The 13,881-nt window shown below is 43.0% G+C and overlaps 1 protein-coding gene across 1 annotated transcript; it reads right to left on the minus strand.

Annotated features, from left to right (window-relative positions):
* Window positions 1-1,749: 1,749 nt before the first annotated feature.
* id4 (inhibitor of DNA binding 4) lies at window positions 1,750-5,729 on the minus strand. Its single transcript, XM_080457583.1, has 3 exons — window positions 4,964-5,729; window positions 3,864-3,930; window positions 1,750-3,200 (listed from the first exon to the last, which is right to left on the minus strand). The coding sequence occupies exons 1-2, from the start codon at window positions 5,429-5,431 to the stop codon at window positions 3,883-3,885; spliced, it is 516 nt and encodes a 171-aa protein (XP_080313709.1). The 5' UTR covers window positions 5,432-5,729; the 3' UTR covers window positions 1,750-3,200; window positions 3,864-3,882.
* Between the last annotated feature and the right edge of the window lie 8,152 nt (window positions 5,730-13,881).

Below are 13,881 nucleotides of genomic sequence, written 5' to 3' on the forward strand. Positions count from 1 at the left end.
GGATTCCTAAGCGTGATTTAAGTGCATCGGTTCAACAGTGACATAATCACGGCTCTATTCTTGTTTGAGGCATCTGAGGCACCATCAACACTATTTCCACACAAATGCATGTATTGATATAAAGTAGAACGTCCCACATGGCAAACACATTCAACATGGATTCACCACCAGCCACACATGTATGACTTCTAAGGCACGGTTTGAACTGCAAGGCCTCTGTAGTGCCCCTTCTGGCTCAGAGAAGATCTTTAATCATATTGAGAAGGTCTAACTGTCAACCTGGCCACCTGCGCTGTAAGACTGGCTTTTTTTCACTGTCTGTCTCTCTCTCTCTCTCTCTCTCTCTCTCTCTCTCTCTCTCTCTCTCTCTCTCTCTCTCACACACACACACACATCACAGACACGCCGCAAACAAACACAGATTACTCTCTCTTTCCCCCACCCTCTCTCTGTCTCTCTCTCACCCTTTTCTCACATGTGCACGCACAGACACACAGACACACAGACACACACACACACACACACACACACACACACACACACACACACACACACACACACACACACACACACACACACACACACACACACACACACACACACACACACACACACACATTACACATCACAAGGACAGCGCTTGTCAAGGGCAGCAGGGCCAGTCTCTCTCACTGTGGACTATAAACACACACAGGTGGTCTGGCCTCGTTATCCTCAGATGCCCAGAGTGGAACAGGCCAGAGTGTCTGATAGATGTCTGTAACACCAACAAGGCCTGTGCCTGCTTGTGTCAAAAGGCCCCTCTAACCCGCATTCTCTGCCATTTGCTGTATGGACACAGCCAACCCACAAGGGTCGTTGTGTTGTTGAGGGTAACCGTAGAGTTTCCTTCCAAAATGAGATAACTGTCATTTTGAAATAAATGACATTTACTGTGACCTGACATTTGCTGGCCTGTCTTTTGGGTTGTGTTGTTATTAGCTACACACTACATTTTCCTATTTCTAAGAAATATATATTTCTTCATTCATTTGACTATGGTGCTATTCAGGTCTCATGGAGAATTATGCAAATATGGCCAATAGTAATCTTTAAAACAAACTGATAGAAGTGTGCTGCATGTATTGTAAATGCTATTATGACTTTGAATATGTCATCTGATAATAACTAATATTTAAAAGAAAATACATACATGTTATAATCTATTCAATGTATTAATAAAGATGTATTCTTCATACATCACAATTCAGGAAATAAGCTGCAATAGAAACAAAAAACACATTAACCACTTTGATCTAAAGCAGATATTCCATTAGGGGGCATGATTCAGAAACATCATCTAATGGAAGAAAGATAGACATATAGCCAAGAGGAATAAACCAGTGCTTAACTTTATATATAAATTAATATCAGAACTCTAGGCTCTTGCTTATCTTAAATGCACCTGCTAAAGCTCTAATGTATATCTTGATGAAATTGAAAATACATTTTAAAAACTAATGTGAAAATTTGAAAATGTCCATAACAGACACTGCAGGACTTGTATCTCAATATTATCCACGTTTACTCAGCCTTATTCTGCGTGAACTTGATAAACCAAATTATTTTAATCTATGTTTACTTACAATAAATTATGGGTAAAGTACTCTATTGCCTTTGCACAACTGTCCATATAATCGCTGTTGTCAGCATTGGCTTTGAAACAAATTAACCAAATGCACACCTTGAGAGAAAACTTGAGACGACACATTTCTTCCTGGAAACTTTACCCTTTAATTGTTTTGACAACTCACAAGCCAGTGAAGGTCAAGTCCAACAGTGCAGCTGACAGTAGTGTACAAGTTCCCTCTCACACTGGCAAGAGGGTGGTGAGGTAAATTCGGCATTAAATGGGGGACTTTCCAGCAGAGAAATCAATCAGTGTTCACCAAATGTCATTTCCCAACACAATGTTTGTATTCCAAAAAGGAGGATGTTAATCATTAGTCCACAATTTGTATAAATTCATTAAAACAAAGTTTAATGATTTGAGGTGGTGAATCATTAATGCGTTAATAGGAGCCAATGTCCACGCAAAGACAAACCCAAAGGAATCACAGAGCCTGCAGTACAAGTATAAACACCGCTATGCAGCTAGTGACATTAAGGTTACGGTCTGTGGTTTTAATTGTAAACACTCTCTCTACACTTGCCAAAGGTTCTGTAACTGAACTACTCTTTTTATCAACGACCAAAGGTAAACCAAATCATGCGTTTTTTTAGGTTAAAACACCAGAGTGACCACAGCTTTAATTGGTTCAGCTTGTTGTCATAATACAAATAGTTAATCGATAAAAAAAAAGAAAATTCAAGAGAAAAAGCTGAGCAGGGCGAATAAAAATAAGGTAGAGGAATTTGACTGGAACTCCTTCACCACATTATCTACACAGGAGGAGGTTTCAGTGCACATTCAATATCTTTGCAATGAGTTTGACATGCTACATATTAAAACTATTCCAAACACTGTGAAGAGTTAACTGATATGATGTGAGGACTTTATTGGCAGAGCATGACCACATTCATTCACTAAAGACTTAAAAGTGAAAACACAATATTTACATAACCAAAACAAAACATTTTAATAAAAATATCTTATAATTACAATAGTCTATTTTAAGCATATAAGTATTTCCTTTCACATACATTTATAGAACATTTTCTTTCTTTATATGTACAATCTTAATTGTCTCGACTCAGAATTGTTCTTCTTTACAATATTAAACATTTTCAGATCCCAGGGAACATCCCTGTTCAACACAAATCATCTATTTTAAACAATAGATGTCAAAAACGTACAATTATTTTCAACGTTTAGTAAAGCTTTAAACTGTTGTTTTTAGCTATTTTATGCACACTTCACAAACTGTTTTCATATGTTCTTGACCAAGTTTCCAACAAAACTTTGCAGCAAAGGATTTCACATCTTTCACCCTTATAAAATTCAAATTACAAGAAATAAAGTTATTATGGCAAGAACAAAAGGGATGCTTGGATATTGCGTCCCCTCATTTGAACAAAAAAAAAGTGATATAAATAGCGTTATTATTTCTGTTTAATTCCTCCCAGCGGTTTTGAAATCCCCCTGTGATTGTGCCTCCAGTGGGTGTGAGTCCCTGGCGAAGATTTGCTGGCTTTGGACCGGCTCTGTGCGGGCTGCACACCTGTGGAGGGGGGATGAATAGAGGGGGTGTGTGAACCGAGAGCTCCAGACTGACTGGCGCCACCGACAAAACAGAGGCCATGCTTGATCAACAACCCAAAACACACCAGGTCAAACAACAACCACAGTTCTCCGGGCTTTTGGGCAAACTTTTATACAAGACACAGCTGCAAGCAGCCAATAGAATAGACTGCCACCGGGCCTCGATCATTTACAAGGCGAAGAAGAGAAAGGGCGTGAGACACAGGCAGAGAGGGGCCACGGTGACGCTTTAACCCTCTGTCTGCTGGGGGGGAATTGCTACACAAGGGACAGTTATTGCGCAATGCACAGCTGCCTCCGAGGTTATTGGCAATTTCCAGTTCCTCAATTATTATTTTCCTGACGTTTGCTGGGCAACCTAAAGCAATGTGAGGCCCAGCATGTAGTAAAGTCAAAATGAATGAGACTTTACCGAAGACCTACACTTATAGCCTATATATACACACACCAATATGTTGTCTAGAGGCTAGAGTTAAATATCCCTCATGTCCATCATACCGTGACTTATTTAGCGTGATGGGATAAAATCAATTCAACAATTGATGATACACAAAAAACAATAAAATAAAAAATGCAGTTTAAATAGCCATGGTTGAAATGTTATAGTAATAAGTCAACTTACCATTGTGTCGTTTTTTATTTCAGCGGCATAAAATTGAGTCCTCCGGCTTTTTGACTATTGACGTCCTCTAAAAAAAAAGGAAGGAAAATGTTTTAGCCCTCGGTGATAACAGTAAATAAATGATAGGCCTTGTTGCCTACAAAATACAAAATAAATGATGGGCTACAGCGAAGCAAAATAAAATGAGCAGGCTATTAGCTTACATAATCAATTCTATTATAGCCCATTGAATAACAAATAGGCTGTATTGTGAGCAGTGGAGTGGGCTGCAAGCTGAGGTACTTCACCTATCCTGTGATAAGGTGGGCCTCTGTCACACAGCAAAACGCTCACAGTCATTATGATGCAAATCGTTTAAGCCCACAATCAAGTGCACAATCTTAAGACTCGCCAAATGCATTTTACGCGTGATTTTCGAGGCCAGTGCGTGAGGGTAAAATCTTTATTTTTATTTTTCTTCTAAGCTAGTTTCCATAGAGCCGATACAAATGTGAGAGGACAATGACACATAACGGGAATGACGCGCTTTGTCTGAGTCTGACGGGCGGACATGTGTCTGACAGAGAGAGAGAGAGAGAGAGAGAGAGAGAGAGAGGGAGCCATGGGTCCCGCCGGCCGGCGTGTCCCGATAGATCACTGGTTTTCAACCTTTTTCATACAAAAGGTCGATTATTTATTCGGCATTTGAGCCACCATTTGATGACCTTTAGACTCTCAGACCCAAGACTTAAGAATATTTTGTTATCGTTGGATGCGATTTTGTCCACAATTCCATGCTGAATTGACGTGACACCATAGGAGAGACAACAGGCAAACGTTGATCAAAATAACAATTATTTAATGAAGTAATGCTGCAGATGTTTAACAATAATCAAACTCTTGAGGGCTAAAATGAAACCAAATGGACCCTTATGGGTCCATCTGGTTTCATTTTACGCTCTCAAGAGTTAAAGATCTACAAGGGGCCATTTGATCACCAACTCTCCATCATTTAGCTGGGGACCACCTGGGACCCCCTCTCAACAAGGACCACCGGTGGTCCCCGGACCACTGGACGAGAACCACTGCTCGGATATAGATGAAGATAAACGTGCCTTTACCTGGTGGTCAATGTTGAGTACGGTCAGCGGTGTCCGGCTGGGGTTGATGGAGGAGGCAGGAGGAGGGCATGACGTCCCGGTCCGCTGCTGTTGTTGTTGCTGCTGCTGTTGCTGTTGCTGCCCTTGCTGTTGTTGTGGTGGTCTAGTATTGAGAGATGGGTGCGTCTCCAGCGCCAGCTGCAGGTCCAAGATGTAATCTATGACATGCTGGAGGATCTCCACCTTGCTGACTTTCTTGTCCTGCGGTATCGTGGGCACCAGGCGCTTCAGGCGGCTGTAGCAGTCGTTCATGTCGTACTGCAGGCAGAACAGGTCCTGCTCCTCTTCCATCTTATTGTTGTTGCACCGGCTGATGTTGAGGCTGTGCTCCGACAGATAGTGCAAAGGGAGATCGTTGCCGCTGCTGTTGCTGTTGTAGGAGGAGGAATCCTTCTGCTGGGGGCCGCGGACCGGAGTAATAGCCTTCATTTTATTAGATGACAACGGGGGAAAAACGCACGGTTCAGAAAAAGGAGACGGGGGAAAAAAAATTCACAACCCACAAAACTATAGGTTACTAACGTAACCCCGGTTATTTGAATATTACGAGCGAGATTACTGGTAGTAGTAGTTATTTATTTGCGATTTACGACACTATAAAACGCTTTAAATTGTTGTAGTACCTGTTTTGATGAAAGTACAAGATCACACAAAAAACCCGTCTGAGAAAAGAAGGCGTTTTAATTGTGTTTCTGTCAACACATCCCGCTCTCTTACTTCACCCAGACACGGCGTGAAGGGAATGACTAGATCCCTACATTTATAGAGGAAAGGGGAGGAGCCAGCAGCCGCCGCTGCTTGACAGTTGTGGGCGAAGAGCTGGTCAATCACGAGCCGCCCGCTGCCAGTGTTGCCAGGTTTCGAGAGAGAAACAAGCAGCCAGGTCTAGGAAACCAAGCCCAAAAGAAGCAACTTAGGCCACATGAGCACTTAAAAACCTATATGCTATATCAGCTATTCTAATAATAGCGAGGCATTGTGAGCTTGTAGATCGGATATTTAACGCGTCGCGAGCTTGTAGATTTGCTATTTTCAAAGTGTGAGCTTGTTTGATCTGCTTCTTTTTTAAACATTTACTGAAACATTTTAACAACACAAATCTGGTACGGGGGTCCCTGGCACAAAATATTTTCAGATGGGGGGGTTTGTGGACAAATGATTTGTCCACAAACCCCCCCATCTGTAATATGTAGGCCTATTTGTCACAAATATATATTAATTTGGGGGTCCTTGTCCTCCTCAAATGTTTGAGAACCACTGGTTTAAACAACATTTAGGAAACAAGGCCAAAATATGCAACTACACGCTAGAACAAAACCCAAAAAACTGCAACCCACAACTACCAATATTTACAAGCGACTTAACAGACAAACAAGCCCAAGTGGCTTATAATAAGTGGACCTGGCAACACTGCCCACTGCCCACCGACGGAACAACGGAGCCTATAAAAAGGCGTGTCTCATTCTGTGTGTGTGTGTGTGTGTGTGTGTGTGTGTGTGTGTGTGTGTGTGTGTGTGTGTGTGTGTGTGTGTGTGTGTGTGTGCGCGCGCGTGCGTGCGTGCGTGCGTGCGTGCATGCAGTGGTGTGCGCGCTGCGGTGGGCTGCCTGCTTGTCTGTAGAAGAAAAGTGTGTGTGTGTGTGTGTGTGTGTGTGTGTGTGTGTGTGTGTGTGTGTGTGTGTGTGTGTGTGTGCCTGCATGCGTGCGTGCCTGCGTGCGTGCGTGCGTGCGTGTGTTTTCCAAACCATGAAGGTACATGAACTAAGACACACTGGCTGCCCATTGTGTAAAATACAATAGTATGAGAAAAATACAATCGTAAAATTGATCCATAAATGTGATATGCTATTTTCCATTTCATTGGACAGATTAGCCAAAGATAGCAGGCTGTTGTCTGTGCGTAATTACGCACAGGCTGCCACTAGGAGATATTTTCAGTACATGATGTATGCTTAAATCATGCACCACCAGCTTGTAAATTTGAATACATAAATCTGATATCGGATCATATCTGATGATGGTAATTAAAATGATAACTAAGTGTTCTCAGGTAAAAAATGTTTTTTATATAATTTGATTGAAATTCATTTTATAAATGTGTCATTTATTACAAATATTCACGTGTCTTTGTTATTGGTACTGGATCACAAGGTGTGCATTATTATTTGACATGAGAAATATTTGTCTAAACAAAGCGCGTTTAATATAAAACGCTATGGGAGCCATGCGGGGACAGCCTATAATTTGGCGGGCCGCCCGCCTGCGCCACATTCCCATTCCTTTACCCAGCTGTGTGCGTTATTGTGCCTCTACATTCCTCCACTCCCAGGGCCCATATTGCGACGCTCTGCTCCCTCTGCTCCCTCCCTCTGACAGCGTTTATTCAGCGACCCGCCGGGCAGACTGCCTGGCGCCGGACCGTGACGTCATCCATTCACACTCAACTCTCTGCTCCAGCACAGTTTTTTTCCTCATTTTCTCTTCATTGCTCCTTCCTCTCTCCCCCCTCATTTCTTTCTTTCTCTCAACTCTCTCTCTCTCTCCCCTCTTGCCTCTCCCCCTCTCTCTCTCTGTTTTGCTCTCTGTCTCGCTCCCTGTCAGCCAGGTTGCCAAGACAACATGGACGCTAGGCACATAACTCCAGTTAGGTAGTAGTAAGCCTGCTTGAGTGTTTTCCTGTTTTCAAACCAGGACAAATATGGGGCCCTGAAGACTCGGGGAAGGGGATGACACCCACCTCAGTGCTTCTTTGGAGGTTTAATGTCCCAAACTTTATGGGAACCGCCATAGTCCCTTCTGCCATGAATATTGAAAAGCTTAAATGGGGTTAAACTGTTTTTCTCTACTCTCTCTCTCCCCCCCCGCCCCCTCTCTCTCTCTCTCTTTCATTTTCTCTCTGTGTTGAGTTGTCATGGAAAGTGGCAGGGCCGGATACAGAAATTATTAACTGGGGGGGCATTAATAAATGCTGGGGGGGCGGCTTCCTCGGCGCCGCGCGCAGCGCGGCGCCGAAAATTTTTTTGGGGGGCCCAAAACCATTTGGGGGGTTTTCGGGGGCCCCAAACGGTTCTGCTTCATTTTTCTGTGTGTGGGTTTTGCGAGCAGTCGGCCCGTCACAGTCCCCCCACCCCCCCGCTTCGGAGAGACACTAAGCGGTGCGTGTTCAGGTGGGTCTAAAATGCTGCCCACGGTGCCCACTTACAGTCTATGGTGCCCACCCAATCAAAATAAATAAATGTTACATAAATATTTTATGATAAAAAAAAAAATTGGCAAAAAAATAAAAAAATCTTTTTTTTTTTTTTTTTTTTTTTTTTACCCAAATTTTGATTGGGTGGGCAGGATGCACGTTTGGGTGGGCACTGCCCACCCCTGCCCCCCCCTAGAACCGGCCCTGGAAAGTGGTTGTTCTGCTCAGTAATGTGTGCAACAATGTTTTTCTCAGGGGCGACTTCAGAAAGGTATCTAGACCTCTGATAGAAGTCTTTCTGCTAGGAAACTTGTGTGTGAGGAAAAATAAGTGACCGGGTCCGGGAGGATAGACTCAGTCAGTCTATCCTCCCGTCCGTCTGTCCTCATTCTTTTTCTCCTCAGTGGGTTGATCAATAGATTTGAACTTGCACATGGGCATTGACCATTGGCCTTGGCAGGGAGTGAGGAAGTAAATGTTTTACTTTTCCCAAATTTAAGCTGTTTATTAGCATTTCTGCCACAGGCTATGGGATCTCTCTAGTTGCGGTCCCTTATTGGACGGCAATGCAGGTATGAATGAAGAATCAAGAATATATGTTATTGTCACATCACAAGTTTAAGGTGTTAAGTGGGTGATATTTATTTTGTGCAAGGGCCATCATTTGTTGTTTTCAGGAAAGAAAATGAAGAAAATGGATGGGAGGTGGGGGGCAGAGAGAGGGAGAGCAAGGAGAAAAACAGTATAGTAGTAATGACTTACACATGTATCATTCTCACAATTTTTATTAGAAGCAGGAAAATGATTGGCGTACTAACAGAGTGATCTCTATATAGGTTGATTATGGGTAAATGACCAATCTATTAGTATTTTCATCTTGTGTCTGTCTTTTTCCCAGATAATTGGCTGGAATAAGCTTATGTGTTACAATGTTTCACAGTTGGCATGTAACAAAGAAAAAGGAAGAATGACTTTGCATAACTGTCTTCCTTTTGTTGGCTTTTCATATAGTTCCTCAGCACGTACTTCTCTAATTATACTTCTTCTGTCTGTACTTCCCCCACAGGGCCTGTGGCTCTGCTGACTGGGGAGCAGAGCAAAGCAACTGGAGACTCATTAATAGATAGGTGAACTTCCTTGCTTACACAGGTGAGGTAAACACTAATAGTAATGGAGCTCAGACTACTGACTTTACTAAAACAAATCAACACACATCCACGTGTCCTGTACAGGAAAACGCCCAGTTTGTGCTATTGTCAGCACCCTTGATAACGTGTGATAAAACTCAATTGTATGTAGGAGACTCAGCTGAAACACATGGCTGTGGATTCTGAAATGTTTGATAGATAGATAGATAGATAGATAGATAGATAGATAGATAGATAGATAGATAGATAGATAGATAGATAGATAGATAGATAGATAGATAGATAGATAGATAGATAGATAGATAGATAGATAGATTATGACAGAGCCTTCATGTAATGTAGCATAACCTACTATAGTATTTTACAAAATAAATCCCCCTTGAGGGAGCAGCAGCAGCAAATATTTGCGCGCGCGCACACACACACACACACACACACACACACACACACACACACACACACACACACACACACACACACACACACACACACACACACACACACACACACACACACACACACACACACACACACACACACACACACACACTCAGGTGGCACAGCTTGCATAACACCTGCAATTCCCTCATGCCCAATCTATGGCATCAGAATCTGTGGCTATACAAGACACTTCCTGCTATGCCTTACAACAGCATTTGTCTCACTTTATGAAATCTTGTGACATGACGGCCACATAACACCAGGTTTACTGTGACAGTCTCCAGCCCTTCCAGTCATTTGGTGTTGAGTTGGGAAATGTCAAATGTTAAACAGAACATGCCATTATGACACACACACACACACACACACACACACACACACACACACACACACACACACACACACACACACACACACACACACACACACACACACACACACACACACACACACACACACACACACACACACACAGTATACAGTATATGTTACAGTACGATTGAAGAACCAGTCTGAAACTTCGGGCGATTATTTCTCCCCTTAAATAATACCAATTGGTATTGTATTTTATATCGTTGTTATCGTTGATTAGTCCCGTTTACAACGAGGTATAACTTGTAAGGATCGCGCAAATGATCGCGTGGAATGAGCAACACAGATAAATGTGTGGGTAGCCCCCCAAAAATCGCCAAAATCCCCCAATATGCTTCTGTTGGTAATCGCTCTCGTTTTCAGCGACCTGCCTGTGACTGGCACCTGAGCATGGGTCCTGCAGCTCTGGAAGAAAGCCTTTGGTTCCTCAGTGAAGCAAGGGTGAGGAACTGGTCTTCTTGGGGTGGTCTGTCTTTGACGTCACCAAGTTTGTAAATGGTACCACGGCTGACACCAAATAATACTGCCACTGGGGCAGTGTTGCTGCTTGGAGCATACACCCACCTGTGACTGGTACTCAGGTTGCTCAAAACCAGGGGATTTTGACATTTTCTTATTCAACTATATAAGATACAATACCAATTGGTATTATTGATGGGGAGAAATAATTGAAGGCAAGTTTCCGTTTTTTTTTTTAGTTTTACATGTAAAACGGCCGCAACCAACGGCCGCAACCAACGGAATAAAAACAAAATGAATCGGCCGATCCATAGTGCCGCGCACGTCCGCAACCACCGTTTTCGGGTTGTTAAAACACAAGCCCCAAGCTAGCCGGTGGCTAAGCCAATGGCCGACCGTTCGAGTGAAAAAACTTTTTTTCAGACGAATCACGCCTCAAAACTAGCGCTTTTTTCCTTCTCGATCTTACTGGTTTCTTCTATATATATATATATATATATATATATATATATATATATATATATAGAGAGAGAGAGAGAGAGAGAGAGAGAGAGAGAGAGACATTTAAGAATGTCAATGTAGCTATTGTATGCTTGTTAGGATGCTTACTGACGTTACATCCTTGTACTCAGTATGTAAACACGATAGTCTTCAAGACCATGAGGCTTATTTACTTTTCCATGTTAGTCCTCAGCTGTTCGTGTTCTAAGAATGGATATAAATATGTTCTTTAACAGTCTGGACAGCGACTGATAATCACGTGTTAGTCATTTTAGTTGTGCTTGTGATGGATGATGACACTCTGTCTCTTCTCTCTTCAGGTGACAGGCACAACACATTACGTCATCATGGTCCATCTCTAGGTGTATTGACCATCTAAGGAAGCATGCTCTTAAGGTAATCTAAATTATAGCATCTGTGTGGACTGGCTGTCTTCTGTCCGTCTGTCTGTCTTTACAGTATGTCTGCCTGCCTGACTTGCGTGGTTGTTTGTGCATGTTGGCTGTGAAGGGTGGTGAGTGACACACATTCTTTGTCAGTCTCTCCAGGTGACACAGTGTTGCACAGCGTCTAATTCTCTTATGGGAATGTAATGTGTGGCTTCTAAATCCATGGATTTATTATAGCTATTTGTTTTAGAATAGCTCATGGCTGAATAGAGTGCACGTCCTAAACACAGGCTGGGCTAAGCCGCCTGGTTTAGCTGTGGCTGTAATGGGTGGTGACATGGTCCCTCCAGGTGACACAGTTTGCACAACATGTCTTATTCTCTGGTGGCCTCAACGCTAAACACAACAGCTCTCTTCATGTCATTTACACAGGTGCATTCAGTGTTTACACAGCAACCTGAGTAACCATCCATACACATACACGCCCGCCCGCCCGCCCACACACACTCCTGATTGACACTGATAATCAAATACATGAGTTTGCATCAGGTAAAAATAAAAATGTTTCATGTTTGAATCTTAAATGTAAGGACTATAAAAAATAACCCCCAAAATGTGCTGGAAGCATAGGTACGTAAATAGAAAATTTAAGAAGCAGTCACAGTTCCATCAATTGCAAAAAACACTTGGTCAGCTCTGTTCTGATGAAGGTCAGTCAACTGACCAAAAGCCAAACCCTAAATCTTGTGCACAGCTTTGTTCCTTTTCTGAATCTTAAATCTAAAAATAGATGAACAGCGTTCAACTATACAAAAAAAGAAGAAGATGGCGTCACAGAAACACTTAGTTAATTTGAGCTTCATCTGTTTATGCACAGACAATCCTGTATAGTGTAGGGCGACCAGCCAGCCAGCAGTCCAATGCACCTGCTGGTTCTTTGTTCAGTGGCCATAATCTATTCTTATATGGACTATTTTAAAACCGTGACTTATGTTCTGGGACGTGTTTTGTTTCGATTATGAGCCGCCTGTAAACTCTGACTGTACTACTCAGTGGTTTCTCCGTTGGCACTGGGAGTTTTTCATAACTCTCCCAGCTGCTACTTTCGGTTCCCCAGTTCCCACCACTGTCAAGTAAAAGACTACTGACTTGACCTTTTGGATTCCAGCGCAGCGTGGCGGTGTCCTGTTTGTAGTCCAAACTATGGAAACACCTAACAACATGTAGGTGCAGAGATGCACGCACCTCTGTGTGTGTTTGCGTGTGTATTTGTGTGTGTGTGTGTGTGTACTGTATGTGTGTGTGTGCGTGCGTGCGTGCGTGCGTGCGTGCGTGCGTGCGTGCGTGCGTGCGTGCGTGCGTGCGTGCGTGCGTGCGTGCGTGCGTGCGTGCGTGCGTGCGTGTGAGAGTCACAACAGGTGCACCATTGTTGCGTCCAGTTGAACATGTGCTGTCCATCTTGTGTTGTTGTCTCCCTAAGCCCTCATCCAGCCCAGGATTTATCATTATGTTATTAACCAGCTTTGTTGATATTCTGCACATAGAGAACATTCCCACAACTGATGCTTATCCTCAGCGTAGGCGGATGTTAGTGTTGTCAATGACTACTATTCACACATGGTGACCATAAGCGTGCGCGCGCGCACACACACACACACACACACACACACACACACACACACACACACACACACACACACACACACACACACACACACACACACACACACACACACACACACACACACACAGACACAGACACACACACAGAATGAAGAGAAGAGAAGAGACAACAGAGAGAGAGATCAACAGCATTGCATGAATGGCAATCGGACGGACAGGCCAGCGAACATTCACAGTTTATAGACTGTGACAGTCTGATAGATGAAACAGATATCAAGAGACAGGAAACACACTGTACTACCACTTTACTATTGTTATCACTATTACTGTACCAGTGGTATATAGTCTTGAAATGTGTCAGTGAACTTCTTTTCTAAAAGAGTCTAAGTGGGTCTTAGGGAATCTATACTGTTTTTTTGGTGTTTTTAGTTTGTTTAATTCAGTACTCACTTTTTGTTTACTCATGTTTTATTCCTATGTTCTCCACTATAAGTCCTTTCTATATAAAGACACAATCCTGGACTTATTTTAATGGATAAAATGTTATTTGAACCAATCTGTATGGTAGAGAATGTTCAGGAAGGTCAGAAAGAGAAGGATGAGGCTGGCTGGGCACTGCGTCAGGCACACTGACATGGTGGAAAGCAAACTGACACTGTGGGAGCCAACCCAAGGCACAACCATGAAGGGAAAGAGGCGCACCACCAACATAGACACACTGCGGTGCGACAACGGAGCTAACACTACAGAGCTCAAGA

Source organism: Gymnoscopelus braueri, assembly GCF_963280865.1.
Source record: "Gymnoscopelus braueri genome assembly, contig: SCAFFOLD_370, whole genome shotgun sequence".
NCBI classification, from domain to species: Eukaryota; Metazoa; Chordata; class Actinopteri; order Myctophiformes; family Myctophidae; genus Gymnoscopelus; species Gymnoscopelus braueri.

Coding starts and splice junctions, on each gene's coding strand:
- id4 (XM_080457583.1), bottom strand. CDS start 5,431: ATGAAGGCTATTACTCCGGTCCGCGGCCCCCAGCAGAAGGATTCCTCC. Junction 3,931..4,963: donor TACTCAACATTGACCACCAG/GTAAAGGCACGT, acceptor CTTTTTTTTTAG/AGGACGTCAATAGTCAAAAA.